We start from the raw sequence: 16845 nt of genomic DNA on the forward strand, positions 1-16845 counted from the left end.
GAATTATTGACATCTCTTAACTGTAGCTTGTACAAGAGAAAACTGAGATACGGATATCCATAATTGGAGTTCTATACTGCGCCCAGATCTTGGGGCAGGATTTCAGTCTAGACGAGAGCGCTATTTCACAGTATTATCAGGATTATATGGTCTTATGGGTCTATAAACGTTAACAACATGTGAGAGACCATAGGACCACGATATTTCCTATGAGTACAGTCAGCGTCGCCATAGCAACAGTGGATGGATACCTGCCATCTATTTCCTCTGCCTTTTTTTCCCCCTTCCCGGTTCCTTTCTTCTTCTTCTCTTTACAACGTTTTGTGATTTAAGTTGAGCAGCGAGAGCTCCACAGTCGCACATTAGCGTTGGGTTAGCAATAAAAATTAGACCACTAAGGTACTACTGTTGCCTAGGAACCGGCCTAATAATGCGATGGTTAAAGACTTCTGCCGGAGTTTAAAAAGGCGCCCAGAGAGGGGATATAAAAGTTATGTTCGCACGGAGGTAATGAAGACGAGTTAGGAGTGTACAGATTAACAAGAGCTTTAGAGCAGGAGAAAACATGAGGCATAGACAACAAAAAAAAGAGAGAATTTAAAGTAGTAAAAAGCAAAAAACAACTGTGTCTGGTTATGGTTAGGAAAAGGGTTTGGGCTTGGAAACATGTTTATGATTAACAATATATTGGGAAAGCTTTGTACATGTGTTAGAAATGATGAAATGAGTAGAAAGAAGCAGAAAAGAGACATTTATAATGAGAGAAGACAGTGACGTTTTAAAAAATCTGTATATTTTGGTAGAAGGGGTTTAAATCGAACACTTTTCGCTTATTCCAATTGGTCTTGGACTGCAAATTTCAGTGTGAATTTCAGAGTTGGGTTCGGCTACATGGGCTTCTCTTTTGATGCGTTTCTGAGTGACTTTTTCGGCGGTCCATTGGGAAATTAGCCACACCGACACAGCGATGCTTGTTGTTCAAATCAAAGGTTTCAGAAGCCACAAAGTCTTTTTTTTTTTTTTTTCTTCAACAGACTGCACCTCTCTAAGCTCCGGAAACGGCTCACTGGATGTTCGGCTTGACTTGCCTTTCAAATCCACTGCAAAAACTACTCTACCAGATAAAGTTAAACCAGGTGCAGCCTTGTTGGGATGTTACTGTTATGTAGGGCTGCACTGTATGTAATCAATATATATATTTGTTAACTTTCTTCCATATTGCATAAACTAAACTGCTTTGATTGCAACTGTGGCATTGTTTTAATAAGCTTCTGCGATGTTAAAAGATCCCGTGTTCATTTTTCCCCAAGATCTTGTGTTAATATGGAAGAGTGCGATCATAGTGCAAAGCCTTCTCCAGCACAGCCCAAAGATTATCCAAATTAGGTTAAGAAGAAATGGCGGTGTGAAAACGATGTCTCATTAGCCACTCTTTCACAGTGTGAGTCCGATGAATTCTGGCATTGTCATCTTGGAATATACTCGTGCCATCAGGGAAGACGATGGAAGAAGAATCGATGGAATAACCCGGTCATTCGGGATGTTCAGGTCATCAGCTGAACTCATAGTGTTGCTGAACCTAGACCTGAACAGTTATTTAACCCCTTAACCCCCGCCTCAACCGAGTATATTTTCTCCAGTTCACCTCGGAGCTACTCGACTGGAGTTTACAGCCTCTAAACCAGAGCAACGCCTCATTTGAAAGCTAACGTCTACAAAACGGAGCTAAGATTTTTCCATACATTGTCGTCACTTTTTCGTCGTACTTATAGTAGTCGTGTTATTGTCACTTTATTGGGGGGGGTTTCATCACTTTTTCGTCATCTGTTTTGTTGTGTTGTTGCCGCATTTTTGGTTGACTTTTCATCGCTTTTTGTAACCATTTTCATAAAGGGACTAGATGGAGTTTAAAAATGTTAAAATTATGTATTTTCCACCTCCTACTTGCTCCAACAATGTCCTGATGTGTAGAATGAGCCCAGACCGATTCACCACAACTGCCTCTAAAATCCTGCACTGTCACTCAAAAAGTTGTTAATTTGGGTCCGAAGTGCCGTCATTCACAAGCTTAATATAGAAACTGCAGTTACGCGTAAAACCTGAGGTGGCAGTAGCGAGTATAAAAATGTCAACTTCCATCTAGTCTCTTTAAAGGAATTGGTCACCGTTTTTACATACTGAGATATGTTCTTACCTGAGCTTAGACGAGTTGATGCGTAACTGTCTTTGTGCCTGCGCTCAGTCACGCAAACACCCCAAAGACGTTGTTAGCATTTAGCCTCCCGTATTACCTATTTAAATACAGTTACCTGAAAAGTTACACGAACCAAGTCAATTTACACAAAATTAAACATGTCGATTTTCTTGGAAGAGCTTGGTAGCTTCTAACTTCACCCCTGTTTGGAGCTATAGAATATGAGAGGCTAAATGCTGAACACCTTTGGTCTATTTACACAAAGACCAGACAGTTACGCATCAACTCGTCTAAGCTCAGGCAAGAACATATCTCAGTATGAAAAAGCCGTGGCCTGTTCCTGTAACTTTTCATCACTTTTCCATCACCTGTTTTGATTTGCTTTTTCTTTTAGTGCGCTCTCATCCTCCTTTACAACTTGTTTTTGTCGCTATTTTGACGCTTTTTCAAGGCGGTTTTAGAAAATGTGCTCGGCTCAGGTTGGGGTTAAAGGAATAGGCCACCGTTTTTAAATACTGAGATATGCTCTTACCTCACTTTAGCCAAGTTAATATATCCCCGTCTGGTCTTTGTCCGTGCGCTCTGCCAGGCAAACGGAGCACATACGCAGCCTCTCCCACATGTCATATAGCTCCAAAAAAGCTCACGATAGAAGCTACCAAGCTCTTCCACGTGTTCGTGCTCGTATCATTACGCCTCACAATATAGTCCCCCTTTTTATTTGCTTATAAAATCGACACGTTACATTTCTGTGTAAATATACTTCGCATGAAAACACTTCACGTAACTTTATTTAAATAGGGAACACGTGGAAGAGCTTGGTAGCTTCTATCGTGAGCTTTTTTGGAGCTATGTGACATGTGGGAGAGGCTGCGTATGTGCTCTGTTTGCCTGGCAGAGCGCACGGACAAAGACCAGACGGGGATATATTAACTTGGCTAAAGTGAGGTAAGAGCATATCTCAGTATTTAAAAACGGTGGCCTATTCCTTTAAGAGGTTAAATCCAGGTGGTGCGGTGCCGAGCCCATGGTTCAAATATTTCTTCTCAAACATTGTAAGCTAAATGTGTCAAAACAAGACATACAAATACTAAATCAGGACAAAAACAAGATCAAAATGAAACTAAATTAGGAAAATCGTGACTTGAAGTGAACTTTAGCTCACATACTCATTCCCTCTCTTGCGTGAATGATCCTGTATAGACCGTTATGCAATGTGTGATGGTAATTTATTCTGTGTAGTGAGAGAACTATCTGTATGTAGATGCGGGACTTATGTAACAGGCGTCAGAAATGGACGTGTGATTCACAGATTTTCATCATAACATAAGAGGAAAATGGCTCGTTTGTCGCCGTGTCGTGTCATGGGGTTTATGAAACACTTTGGCATTTGTCTCATAAGCCTGTATTGACCAACTGCGGATCACGATTTGTCTGAGTTGGACCCGATCAAATGGACTTTGGGAGTGGGAGTCACACGACCTTTCGCAGCTGACATCACAAATGTCTGCCAAAGAGAAAGAGAGGGGAGGGAGAAAGAGGCAGACACACAGAGACAGGGCAGAAGAAAGAAGGCGTGTGATATTTACAGTATTTTTGGGGACTATTTTGCAAACCATCAGAAATATGCAAAAATGTACTGCCAAACCTCTTAATTGGGATTGCTTGGTCGATCAAAGGGATAACTGTGTTGAATAAACTACAAAAGTGCAGAAAAAACATTACATCAATTATATTTTCTTTTCTTTTTGGTGGTTTCTTGACTTTGGAGATTAACTTGATGTTGTAAATCTACCAAAAAGCATCTTTGATATCATCTTGTAGACGATATACAGCCCACCCCCCGTATCTTTTTTATTTTTATTTTCAGCAACCTAATCTTCAAGATACTAGTTATCCCCTCCTGGAACCGCCACCTTAACGTGGTGCAGGGGTTTGAGCGCCCGAATGATCCTGGGGGGTCTGTTGTCGGGGGCTTCGTGTGCCTAGGGTCTCCCATGGCAAAGGTCCTGGGTGATAGGTCAGACAAAGAGCGAAGCCCCTTATGAGAGACCAACAGGCCCGGGTAGGATCAAGAGACCGTCCTTCTGTGGACCCATCACCTTCAGGAGGAGCCATAAGGGGCTGGTGCAATGACCCGGAAACAGAAAAGTGGAAGAAAACGGATTAATGGATGGATGGAAGATACTAGTTACAAGCCAAAAAAAAAAACACCTGAACTGAGCACATTTCCTCCAGTTTGGCTTTACCCAAATCTAAAAGCTGAAAAAAAGCACCAAAATAGTGACAAAAACGAGGACTAAAAAGCAACAAAAACACAATAAAAAATAGAGATGAGGCAATAAAGAGTGTGAAAAACATGGCGAAACCCCAAAAAAGTGACAGTGTCCATGCCGCCTTTGCTCTGCCCGGTCCCGTCAAACCTTGGAAGCTAAGCAGGGAAGGGCCTGGTCGGTACTTGGATGGGAGACCGTTTGGTAACAACAGGAAGCCTGGCGAATGTAGTGAGTGAGTGAGTGGTTGTTGGTGGTGGTGGGAGGGGCTGATGGCGCAGACTGGTTGCCTCTCTTCCGTCTGTCTACCCCAGGGTAGCTGTGGCTATGACTGTGTGAATGTAAAGTGTCTTTGATGCATTATTATTATTAAAATGTGGTGAAAACACGAGAGAAAAAAAGCAACAAAAAAGCAAGAAAAAAGAGACAAAAAAAGAGACAAAAACACATCAGAAAAGTGAAAAACATTAGCATTACACTAGCCAAGCTCTCTAGTTGAGAAGCTTTTAGATTTGGGTAAAGCCGAACTGGAGAAAATGTGCTCCGTAAGAGGTTAAACTTGACCAATATAACTGTAGGCTACACAGCACACACTTTCAAAATAATAGAAAAATAATCAATCAAAGATTAATCCCTCAACTTCCAATGTTACTCACGAATGGCTGAGTAACATTGCGGTGAAAATTGGTCACAAGTTCGTAAACGGTTTTGCTTGTAAGTTCGGAACTGTAGTAGACATATCGACTTTTCTGCAGGTCCACCAGAGTTTATCTGGGCCTTACCAAAGCTGTGCAACATTGAATTGAAAAGTCCTTCAAATCAGGTAATTTAACGCCTGGATTATTATTGCACTCTTTGTCAAAAATAAACATTTAGTTACAACCTTTATTTCCCATCTCCTTATCATTAGGAATGTCTGTAACCTAATTTGTGTCCCTTTATTGTGCAGGAAATGTATTTTTCCGCTTTATATTTGTGTCGTTTTTCTGATTCATCATATTTATTAGAGTTCATTGACCCCATTACAGCATAAATATGATGTATAGCACTTGATGGTGCATTAAAAGGTGATGTTTAATAAGCACATTTTTTCTCCCCTGTTCAATAAACCGAGGGAGAATAATGTTTCAAAAATGCCCATGAGAAAAAAACAGTTCAGCCTTAAGTGCAATCATTGTCCCTTGTCCAAATAAAATATGCCTGTTATGTTTTGTTTACTCGCTCGGCATCAACAGATGTTATTGGTCAAGCGAGGCAGTAACATTAAAAAAACAAAAGTATATCTGTAACTTGTGTCTTTGGGAAACTTTGTCGGAGGAAATGTAATTAAAGAGAGCGGCGTCAGCTCCGAGGCGTCCCCGAACAACGAGACAGACGGTTACCGAGGAGACAGCCGGTGCGTTTCCGTGGAGACGACTTCGGGAAGTTTGTTGAGACGAGGAGGAAATGTGTCAGAACTTTTTTTGTGTGTGTTTGTCAGACGTGCGGTTGTACTGCTAAGACCTGAGACATGAGAGTATCTCGTGGTACAAGTCTGGCTCAAAACCACAGACTGACTTATCAATAGTGGACTCTCACCTCTGGCGGAGACAATTTCCAATTCTTATTTTCTGCTTCGTCTTTTTCTCCAGCAATGTCATTGATGGAGACATTTGTTTGCTTTGTGTCCCCATTATTATAATTTCTATGTGTATTTTGAATTTGCAGACATTCTGGTCCACAGAAGGATATTTCTTCTCTGCAATCTTTCCTGTCAGCAGTGGGACTCATCTCCAGCCAAGATCTTAGTCATTACAAAGCTGGAGGATTAACCATGTTCTGGGCAGGGGCCGCCTGATTTTGGAACACATCAATAGCAATTTGCTGTCAAATATTGTGACAGAAATTGAGATCAATGTAAGCATTTTGATCATGGCCTGAAAATGTGTTTAAGGAATATGAATTGCTCATTTCCATAAGGAGCCAGTGATACAATTTCAAGGTCTTGTTGCTTGCAGAAGATATCGCATTGCTTGAAGTAATTTCCCAGTCGTAACCACTCACATTTTAACACAAATGAATGATGAACACACTCTCAGAACAGGAGCTTTAAAAATGCACAGGGAATTTCCGGGGTTTAGTCTCTTAAAGGGACTATAAGGAGTTTAAAAATGTTAAAATTATGTATTTTCCTCCCCCTACATGTTCCAGCCATGTCCTAATGTGTAGAATGAGCTCAGACCTGTTCACCACAACTGCCTCTAAAATCCTGTACGGTCACTCAAAAATGTGTCACTTCGGCCCGAATTGCCGTCATGCACGAGCTTAATATAGAAGGTGCAGTTACACATATGGCCTGAGGTGGCAGTAGTGAGTATAAAATGGCGAACTTGCTTCCAGCCCCTTTAAAGCCATCAATAAGTTTTTTAAGTGGTGATGTCATAGCTCTACTTCCAGGTTCGTATAGACCGGCAGATGTGCGAGAAACTACAAATAAACTCTTCAATACCAACAGAGAGTTACTGAACATACTTAGTTATGAGGCCCATTAGCCAAAAATGCTGTACCTACTGCCATAAAAGTAATATTTACCCAAATCGCTACATCCCGGTTTAGCGGAGAAAAATGCTAGTCCGAGGCGGCGCAGCAGCTACGCTAAACCAGGAAGTAGCGACTTTATTAAATATTACTTTTTTAGCAGTAGGTACGGCATTTTTGGCTAATGAGTCTGAGAAATAAGTAGGTTCAGTAACTCTCCGTTGAGTTTCAGAAATATTGGTTTTCAAGAGTTTTTTCTCGCATATTTGCTGGTTTGCTACAATGCCCGCTGGCTGCTCTGCTTTATGCCTACGACATTGCTCCGCCTTTGCTGTAGTACATCTATGTCGCCAAGCATTGGAGTTCAGACATGTTAAAAACAACTTTAACGCCTGGTTTCTAATTTTTAAACACTTTCTATGGCTAGATATTCCTCCTGAGAAAACAATGGGTTTGTCACAATTAAAGAAGCCAGACTGGTTTTCGTAAGAAGAATTTTAGAAATCTCGTACTGTTAGCATTGGGGCTGCGCAAGCTACACGTCACGCAAGGGCCGAGTCTACAGTGAAGATCCCGCCCTTACGCCCTTTTTAGGAACATGCTTCGTCAGAGCTGGGGAGGGGGAGTCTGTAAATCCGCCATGGTTTCCCCCTCGAGTGTGGTCATTATGGTATACAGGGAGGAGTGAGCAGAAGCTGTCCATTATATATACAGTCTATGGTCTGATAGTACCCGGAAGCGGAAGTCGTGACGTCAAAGGGACTATACTCAAAGGGACTATACGGAGTTCAAAAATGTTAAAATTATGTATTTTCCTCCCCCTACATGTTTCAACAATGTGTACCTGTCTGGTCTTTGTGCGTGCGCTCAGTCACGCAAATGTTGTTTGCATTTAGCCTCTCCCAGCATAGGTATAGCTCCAAACTGGGGTGAAGTTAGAAGCTACCAAGCAGTTCCACGTTTCCCCTATTTAAAAACAGTTATGTGAAAAGTTGCATGATCCCAGTTACACAAAATTAAACATGTCGATTTTCTAAGCGGATAAAAAAGGGTACTATTTATACTGTTTATCCGCTTAGAAAATCCACATTTTGACGTAACTGTATTAAAAGGGGAAACGTGGAACAGCTTGGTAGCTTCTAACTTCACCCCAGTTTGGCGCTATACCTATGCTGGGAGAGGCTAATGCTAACAACATTTGCGTGACTGAGCACACACGTAAAGACCAGACAGGTACACATCAACTCGTCTAAGCTCAGGTAAGAACATATCTCATACTGTAAAAACAACCTGGCAAGACCCACATTGATCTTATAGTGCCAATAATTAGCTCTGATATCCATTTGGGATCCCTCCAGCTTAAACTGTTCCTGGAGCAGCAAGCCTTGTTTTTCCCATTGTTGCCGCATTTATTATCCATTTGGCCCAAACCGCTTTTGGTTCGGATTCAAACAGATAGGCGGGATGAATTCTGGTGCTTTTGTGTTTGAACTCACAAACACAGTGAGCGTTCAAGCTTGCAGGCAAGGTTAGCAAGATATTTTCTTATTACATTTTTTATTTGTTTCCAGGAGTGGGCAGACGCAGATTTCGGCTGTTCTTTCGGTGTCATTGTGAAATAGTCCTCCTCCACAGCTTGCCTACTAATGACAATCTGCTGCATCCAAGTAACAAGTTTTTCTAGTTCCATGTCAGAGGTGAAAGCGGAATCAGATCCAGCATTGGCAGCTAAATGTTTAACTTGCCGAATTTGCTTGACATACGTGACACCACCGCCCACGCAAACTACTTAAGCACCTCGAGACTAATTAGAGAAAGTTTGGGAGGCAACGAGCTTGTGGAAATTTAAGAGACGTAACAAAAGTTGCCTTGATGAGGGCCTGGGGTTTGGCGGTGCCCTAGCGTCAGCGCGTCATTAAGATTCAGATCAGGACGTCGACAATCAGTGTTTTTGGATTAGACACGGAGCAAATTTACAAACTGCAGGGAGGAGCAGAAGAGAAATTGAGTTTATTTTTGAAATACTCTCAGGCAGGTTTCCACATTGAAAGCACGAGTAGAATTTTACAACAGCTCATCCGGCTTAATATTTAGCGATCCACTGAATGGTCTATTATTGTACAAGGACACTGTAATCTGCTGAGAGAAATAAAGAACACGTTTTATTAAACATACTGGTCGTCAGGTAAAAATTTGACCTTAATCATTGCATGAAAGCTCTAAGTATGACAGTTTTTCTCCATCTTCGGCTACAATAGAACCTCTGAGTAAGGACTGAATGAATAAGGATCACCGTTGACGTTAATAATGGTAATATACTGCTACTGGGGTGTCTGGTGCAAGTGTTTGTAGAGCAGTTATCGAGCACTTCCTCCATTTTTTCTTTTTATAGCGTCTAAATCATCCCATTTCCCCCCCATTTCCATCTCTACGGACCAGTGAGAAAGATTTACTGAGATAATCCTGAGTTTGAGAGCTGCAGCAGACAGAGCAGTCAAAACACCTGGAGGGTCATAACAGCCGCGGCTCTGAGAGTTCACTCCTCTGTCAAAACCTACAAACTGTAAGCGCTTGCGGCACGTTCGAGATTTCAGTTTGGACTTTAACTCAAAAGGTCACATTTTACAAGTGGAAATGCTAAGAATGGTAACAATACAAAGCTCAAGGTAAGTAAAACTAGTAGTTATTCTACTTGTCTATTATGGCAAAATTAAAAAAAACATTTTCCACAGATTTTTTATGTCTTTCCACGCTTATTCATTGACAAAATATATGTATAACATATTTTGTATCCACGTGTAACATGACAAGACGCTGTAATCCAAACATGGTCATTTCCTCTGTGGAAGACAGCGGTGGCCATATAACTGCGGCTAAAGACAGAGAAATATACATATCCATTCACAGATGCTGCAAAACTTTAACGGCCGTTTTCAACAACATTTCCACTTTAGTAACTTCTACAGACTCTGCTTTTCAGTCTTGCACTTAAAAATATTTTTACAGATTTGTTCACTTATAAACAGCTTATGTGCAGCAGTTAGTGCTTCTGCCTTATAAGAAGAAAGTCCCGGGTTGGATTCCCACCTGGACGGGGTCTTTCTGTGTGGCGTTTGCATGTTCTCCTCGTGTCAAAGTAGCTTTCCTCCGAGTACTCCGGTTTCCCCTACCACTAAAGACAAGTACAATGGGTTAATCCTCCAGCCAGGTGTTTCTGGCCATTGGCCTCGTTCCACATCTGGAGATGGGTCCCCGAGTGCCAGCTGCTCACTGCTCCTACAAAAAATTCTCTCCGGAGATTGATAAAGTTTAACTTAAACAGAACCTGGCTGTATCCATTATTTAGATTTCACAGAAATTATGGGCAAGCTTAGTCATTTTTATGCATAACATGCCTTATTCTTATATGAAAACATAAAATGACAGAAAACTTGAAAACATTTTTTCTCATATTTGTATCAGTCAATAGGAGGATTGACAACAACCCGACGCACTCTTGCTGTTTGAGGGAGCAGGGTGACTATTTGTCTGCTCAGGTTGTCAGCTTGTTTGCCCCGTCTCACCTGCTAAGAGCAACATCTACACTGAAGTGACCTGAACCCCAGACCGAGCCCGATCGCTGCACAGTCGCCTGTGCATAATGTTTGAAGCGTATGTTTAGACGTAAATTGCAACAAAATGTCCCCGTTCAAACACTGTCGTCTATGGCAAGTGAATAATTGTATGCTCTGAACCCCGTCGCCTTATTATTTCTGTTTGTGTCACAAAGAAGTTTGGATATTTTTTCGTGTCGTTGATAAAACAGTGTGGCAACATTAGCATGAGGGAGCCAAATGTAGAGAGTTTAATAACTGAGAAACACAGTAGAAAAGCTCTCTTTCTGATATCCAGCTGATTCGCTGACCTAGTGCGGCGATGCGAGACGCAATATGGCCAAAACCGGCTTCACCGACCTGCCCGAGCCGCTCTTTATCGGGTTGGTGTGCAAGGGCCTTATCCTTAACTGATATCTCTAAATTGATTTATTTTGTCCCTGTATTCACCTGCAGTGTCTCGCCTTAGGAGCCTGTTTAGTTGAAGGCAAGCATGGGGCCAAGCAAAGATTGGCAGTGTTGGATCATGTTTTTAAACTTACAAAGAAAGTGGATTTACCCATACTTCTCAGCTCTGAAGATAAGCCTTTAATTAAAAGTAACAACCGAGGCATAAACTACTGTTGACAAACCGAGTCTCCAGCTTTGTAAATTATTCAGCTTTCTTCGGAGAACTCTTTTTAAACCCGGTGTTTTCCTGCTACTTCCTCATTAAAATCGGGACTCCATCAATCCACAGATAAAACAGCTTTACGGCTCCGGGGCAAATTTATTTTTCCGATATGTCTTCTTTCTATATCCGCCTGTCCGTGCCTTTAAAACCAAGTAATTCAATTAAATAATCACCGCCGCGGCCCGTAAAGTGATAGATATAAAGAGAAAACAAGCCGTGTGTGTCGTCGGACCCAAAGCTGTTGCCAGGTAACGCTGTTGCCTGGAAACGGAGCGCGGTGCAGAACAAACAGGAAAAAGTTGGAGCGGCTCTGGCACTTTGGACAGTGACAAACTCCTACACCGCAGCAATGGATAGGACAGGAGGGAAAATGGCTTGAATTGTGGATATTTATGGATTCTCGCAGTTTTCAGTCTGTAAAATTGACCGTTTTTCCACCACGAAAGAAGTATTTAAGTCTTTTACTGGATACAGCAGGTGCCATTTTTACATGCTTTTCTGTAAAAATTAAGTTTGTGTAATCTGCTTGCCCAACTTTATCAACCTTATGGATAACCAATCAAGGCTACGACTAATAGAGAATTAGAGAATCACTCATGGCTTCAATCCCACATCTAGATCCTAATTCTAATTCCCTGCCTTGATCACCTCCGAGATCAAGGCTCTGATCTCGACCCCAATACTAATCCTAACCTCTAATTTGGATTGTAATATCGGTGTATTGAAACTCTGCACGTTTTCACCAGTTCAGATGACGGCTGCAGAGTAGAGGCAGACAAAGCACCGCCTGGACTCCTGCTGCGATTAGAGCAAGAAAACTTCTGTGTGTCGCAAAATCACGCATAACAAATGCAAAAAAACGGCATCCCAGGCTCCTCACACAGCCTCACATCGAGTGTTTGTTTTTGCTTTACATTACACCGTTTTTGCAAAGCTATAGCACCGTGACTGAAATTGATGGCAGGGCACAAAGCATTTTTCAGCACAGTTTCCATATAATTACCATTGCCCTGGTAATTTATTTCGTAGTTTATTTGGTCGGGACAGTGCATGTTGATGAATATACATGTAAACAATCCATCGTCCCCCATGCGCACTCTCGAACACACTCTAATTCATCCTGGCCAATTGTACATGTTTATAGTGATAGGGGAAACCGTATGTGCCTGGAGGAAGAGACACGGTGAGAACATGCAAACTCCACACAGAAAGGCCCCGTCCAGGTGGGAATCGAACCCGGACCTTGTAGCTGTGAAGCACGAGCGCTAACTGCTATGCTACCGTGCAGCCCATTTAAACTTTTCATTGTTTTTATTTTATTTTTGTTTAGCACTTTAGAGCAGCCATTAAAGGTCAAAAAGATAAGAGAGAATATAAAAAAACATCCATTCAGATAATTGAAAATACCAAAAAAACAATTGCATGTGCATGGGATAGGTAAAACAATTAAATAAGACACAAAGTAAATTCAAGCCATGCCAAGTCACTACATAGTGAAAATACCACGTCAAATACAAAGTGTGAAATATACGATACTCAGACAATCATTTCCTTTTTGCACTTCATGCTAAGAATGAGGTATGTACCATTGTAGTAGAGATTTTCACATTGTGTTCCCTGGACTGGGTTGATTGAGTTGAGGATGTTTCGTCTCTGTCTTGAGAGACTTCTTCTTGTTCTTGTGGTTAAAGGTAAGACTGGTTAACGCACAAGCTGAAGTCGAGATGTCGCTAGGGGTCATAACCACCAACTATTTGTAGCTTCTATCAAAAACAGTTTCACTCATTAAAAAATACAATTCTTCAGAGCAGGAGCAAAGCTCAGAATCATTAGGTCTCACTTGCATTAGCAAAGCCTTGCTGAGAAGTCCATTGCAGGAGAGACAAATGATGTCTCACCACTGTCCCGGTTCAGGAAAGGTCAGCGCCTTTTCACAACAAATGGCCTCTTTTACTCTATTTCCTTAACTTAGATTTATGCCTAACCGTCATCAAAAGTATGGTATCTCTATTGCAATAAAACTTGTTCTAGAGCCTACAGAAACATATTACCAAAGCATCTTGATTGAGTCTTGATTCCATGTTTGGGTTTCAGAGGGGTAAAAGGTGATGGTCAGAAAGGTATGTATAATGTCATCAAATACTGTATTGCATTGAGAGGAAGGTGCATAGTTGAATATGGGGCTATAGTTTAAACTCACTGCGGACTGTGGCTGTCCTGGTGCAGTTGTAGAGAATGGCCAGCTCTCCGAACACTCGCCCCGGGCCCATGGTGCACAGCTTCATCTCCTCCTTCGTCACCTCCACTTTTCCCTCTGGAAAAAACAACAGATAAGACCATTTTACCGTAACGGAAGTTGAGTGAAATTGATATAAAATGTTGCAAAAGGAGTGTTGCCGTTTTCAACCTGTAAGTGAGCATCTTATCCTTGAATCTAATGAGTTGGAAGAAGAACAAAATTTGCAAAGATTTGAGCAAGATTAGAGCCTATAGGACTGGATCACGGTATCTCCAAACTGCAGCATGTAATCACTCCACTACAAACTGATCTAACATCAGACATACAGTGGACATGTTGCAGGCGGCTGGCCTCAATGTCTATACAACAGAAAGTATGGGCAGCACATCTTTGGGCACATATCTGAGCCAATACTGGAAGAAATACAAAATTGGGTATTGATTGCAAATTTCCAACACTAAACCAATACCTCACATCTCTCACCATTTTAAAAACTCAACTTTTACCAACTACATCCAGGTGAATATGGATGCATTTTGAAGTTTAGAACCCGGAGAATTTGATTGTTTACTTAGTTTTAACAGATGTCTGATGTCAGATGCAACAGTATGCTAATGCTAGCGGCAGCATGCTAATGCTAGTGGCAGCATGCTAATGCTAACGTCAACTAATAAAAGCTGGGTCAGATGATTATTAGATCACCTAAAGTAATAAAATCGCCATTGCTGACCAAGTGATTGTATTTTAGTTTATGAAAAACTGTTAAAGAATAACAGATCTAACACATTGCACAAGTTGCATAGGCGCCAATTTATGTTCTTCCCAGTGGAAAAAAGTCCGGGGTCGGACCTATGGAGCTAAACGAGTGGCACCGCCATACATAAATTTATCTCATGAACCGAGTGGTGGCTTAACAGGTTAGGCAATATTTATTGAATCATTTTGTTTGAGGTGTTTATCGTAGAAAAGGTTAAATCAACTGGACTGGGTTGTTTATATTAATGCAACCTAATATCCTTTTCTATACCCAAGGAGATTTAGTGCAGAAAAGTTCAGTGATTCTTGTGTAATGTTTTGCCACTAGTTTATCAATAGATATAATTGATATGTAACATCATGTTTGCAAGAAATGAGAAAAGAGAATCATAGCATCACAGCAGCCGCTTGAAAGTCTCTTGGTATCGGTTAATATCGGATATTGGTGGATCGGTGCATCTCTAATGCTTAACTGTGATTTCTCTGACAAGTATTGCAATTAGATTAGTGATTTATGTTCATGGTAAAGATTCAGTCACTGCACATTTTATGCCCTGTTTTTACATGGAAATAGTCTGCAGGAAAGAGCAACAATCACGCTGCCTCTGATTCACATTTACTTGTAAATGATGTTGTCAGGAGAGCACTTTTCTTTTTGATAACAAAATGTGATCAGTTTTTGCATTCGCTGTAATCAAAAAGAGGAATGTTTTGTTTAGTAACTTTGGGATGTTGAGGGTTTCTGAGTAAACTTTGGTGCATTCTAAAGTAAAAGTCCATCTATATAAAGGAAAGGAAACATGTACTAATTGTAGCCTTTGCGGTTTGCTAATTGTGAATTCGATTTTGTTGTGATTACCGTAATTGTGCCCCTCGAGTTGGTACTCAGAATGAATAACCAAAGAGACACAGCTGTTTAAGTTGTGATAGCCCCCTGTCATATGTTTTATGTGTTTTCCCACTGAGTAGACAGATTTACAGTCTACAGTCTGCCTGTATTCCCAGATAGGACACTGGTGTGAGCAGATACGGCGCTGCATTGTTTGCAGAGGATCATAATGCGCCGCGAGTGTTGTAATAGATACTATGAATGCGCTCTCTCAAATGTGCCTCATTATTTTATGGCAGGGAAAAGATTAAACATGACACTATTACAGCAGGTGCAGCGTCTGTGAAAGGGAATTAGGGATTATGAGCCTCGGCTTATTATTCAGAAAAGACAGAGGGTTTAGTGGCTACAATTTCAGCGCAATTAAAGCCTATGTAGGACTTATTGTCAGCGCTAACCTCTGATGTTGCAGAGATAATGTTTCTACAAGACGAAAAATTGTTCTCTAATCTCATCCGGGTTCAATTCCCTTATGGAAATTCAATGGTAAAAGTTAGAAAAAATAAGTGTTTGGTCCATACTGGTCCACTGAATGGTAACTATTATAATTATTTTATTTCACACCTTATAGCAGGGGAAGGCAACGTCAGGCCTGGGGGCCAAATCTGGCCCTCCAGCATAGAACCTCTGGCCCCCAAGGTGATTTAGAGAAATATTATTATACAAGTAAAAGATCAAATACCTGTTAAAGTATTCTTGGCATCCCCGAGTCTCCAGATTCAAGTACCCCCGCGGCTGTGACCAAGTTACTGAGGGAAATCCTGAAAATTGACAAACCTGTCCTTGTTGATCGCTCTCACAGGAGCATTGCGTCAAAACGAGCCGGGGGGAAACCGCGTGCCATCGTAGCGAAGCTCCACTATTACCAGGACTGCGTTGAGATATTGCGCCGTGCCAGAAACCAAGTCCCGCTGATGCTGAACGGTCAACGTGTTGCCATATTCCCTGATTTCACCCCATCGGTTGCCCGGGCTCGGGCTGCCTTCACTGAGGCTCGAAAGCTTCTCCGTGATCAACCAGGTGTCCGGTTTGGCATATTGTTTCCAGCACGTTTTCGCATCACGTATAAAGAAGAAGAGCATGAGTTTCTGGATCCTGATGTCGCCGTGGACTTCATAAAAAAGCATGTGATCAAAACCTGAAGAGAGAAACACTGCTACGTGGGAGTGAGAAATCGCCGTAGAGGTTTGTTGCTATGCTTTGTTGAGTGGACATTTGCGCTGGACCTTTCATCAGTGACTTTTGTTTCGTAATAAAGTTCTCAGCCTTTTGGATAACTGAATGTAGGTTGTATTTAGGTTTAGCGGGAGCCTGCCGTGTTTTAGTTAGCAGACCTCCAGATAAGCACTTTATGTGTGGATTTTTGAATGAAGCTTTATATTTTTTTTTGTTGGGTCTCCATGTTCTTTTAGGAGACCTTGTTCGCTGTTTTATGGGGTTGGGAGCCAGCCAGACGGTTACTTGTCTTTATTTAATGCAGTACTCATGTTTTTTTTTATTCCCATTACTTTCTATTTTTTCTCAATTACAATGTTTTCTGTAAACACCAGTAATGAGTGTGAGTGGCTCGCCTAGTGACTGTTTGATAAACATTGTTAGTTGGAATGTAAAATCTTTGAACCATCCAGTTAAGCGTAAAAGAGTCCTCTCCCATTTACGTCAGCTGAAGTCTGACATAGCGTTTCTTCAAGAAACTCACTTGCGCATCTCT

General features: G+C 41.4%; 1 protein-coding gene across 1 annotated transcript in view; it reads right to left on the reverse strand.

Moving 5' to 3' along the window:
* The window catches only part of LOC306978553 (cGMP-dependent protein kinase 1-like), an 85795-nt gene that overhangs the window by 26485 nt on the left and 42465 nt on the right, over positions 1-16845 (reverse strand). The window contains exon 3 of the mRNA XM_079577164.1: positions 13451-13564. Within this exon, the coding sequence (XP_079433290.1) occupies positions 13451-13564 (114 nt within the window). The remainder of the gene's footprint in view (positions 1-13450; positions 13565-16845) is intronic.

This window comes from Gobius niger, assembly GCF_951799975.1.
Source record: "Gobius niger genome assembly, chromosome: 19".
In the NCBI taxonomy this organism is placed as follows: domain Eukaryota; kingdom Metazoa; phylum Chordata; class Actinopteri; order Gobiiformes; family Gobiidae; genus Gobius; species Gobius niger.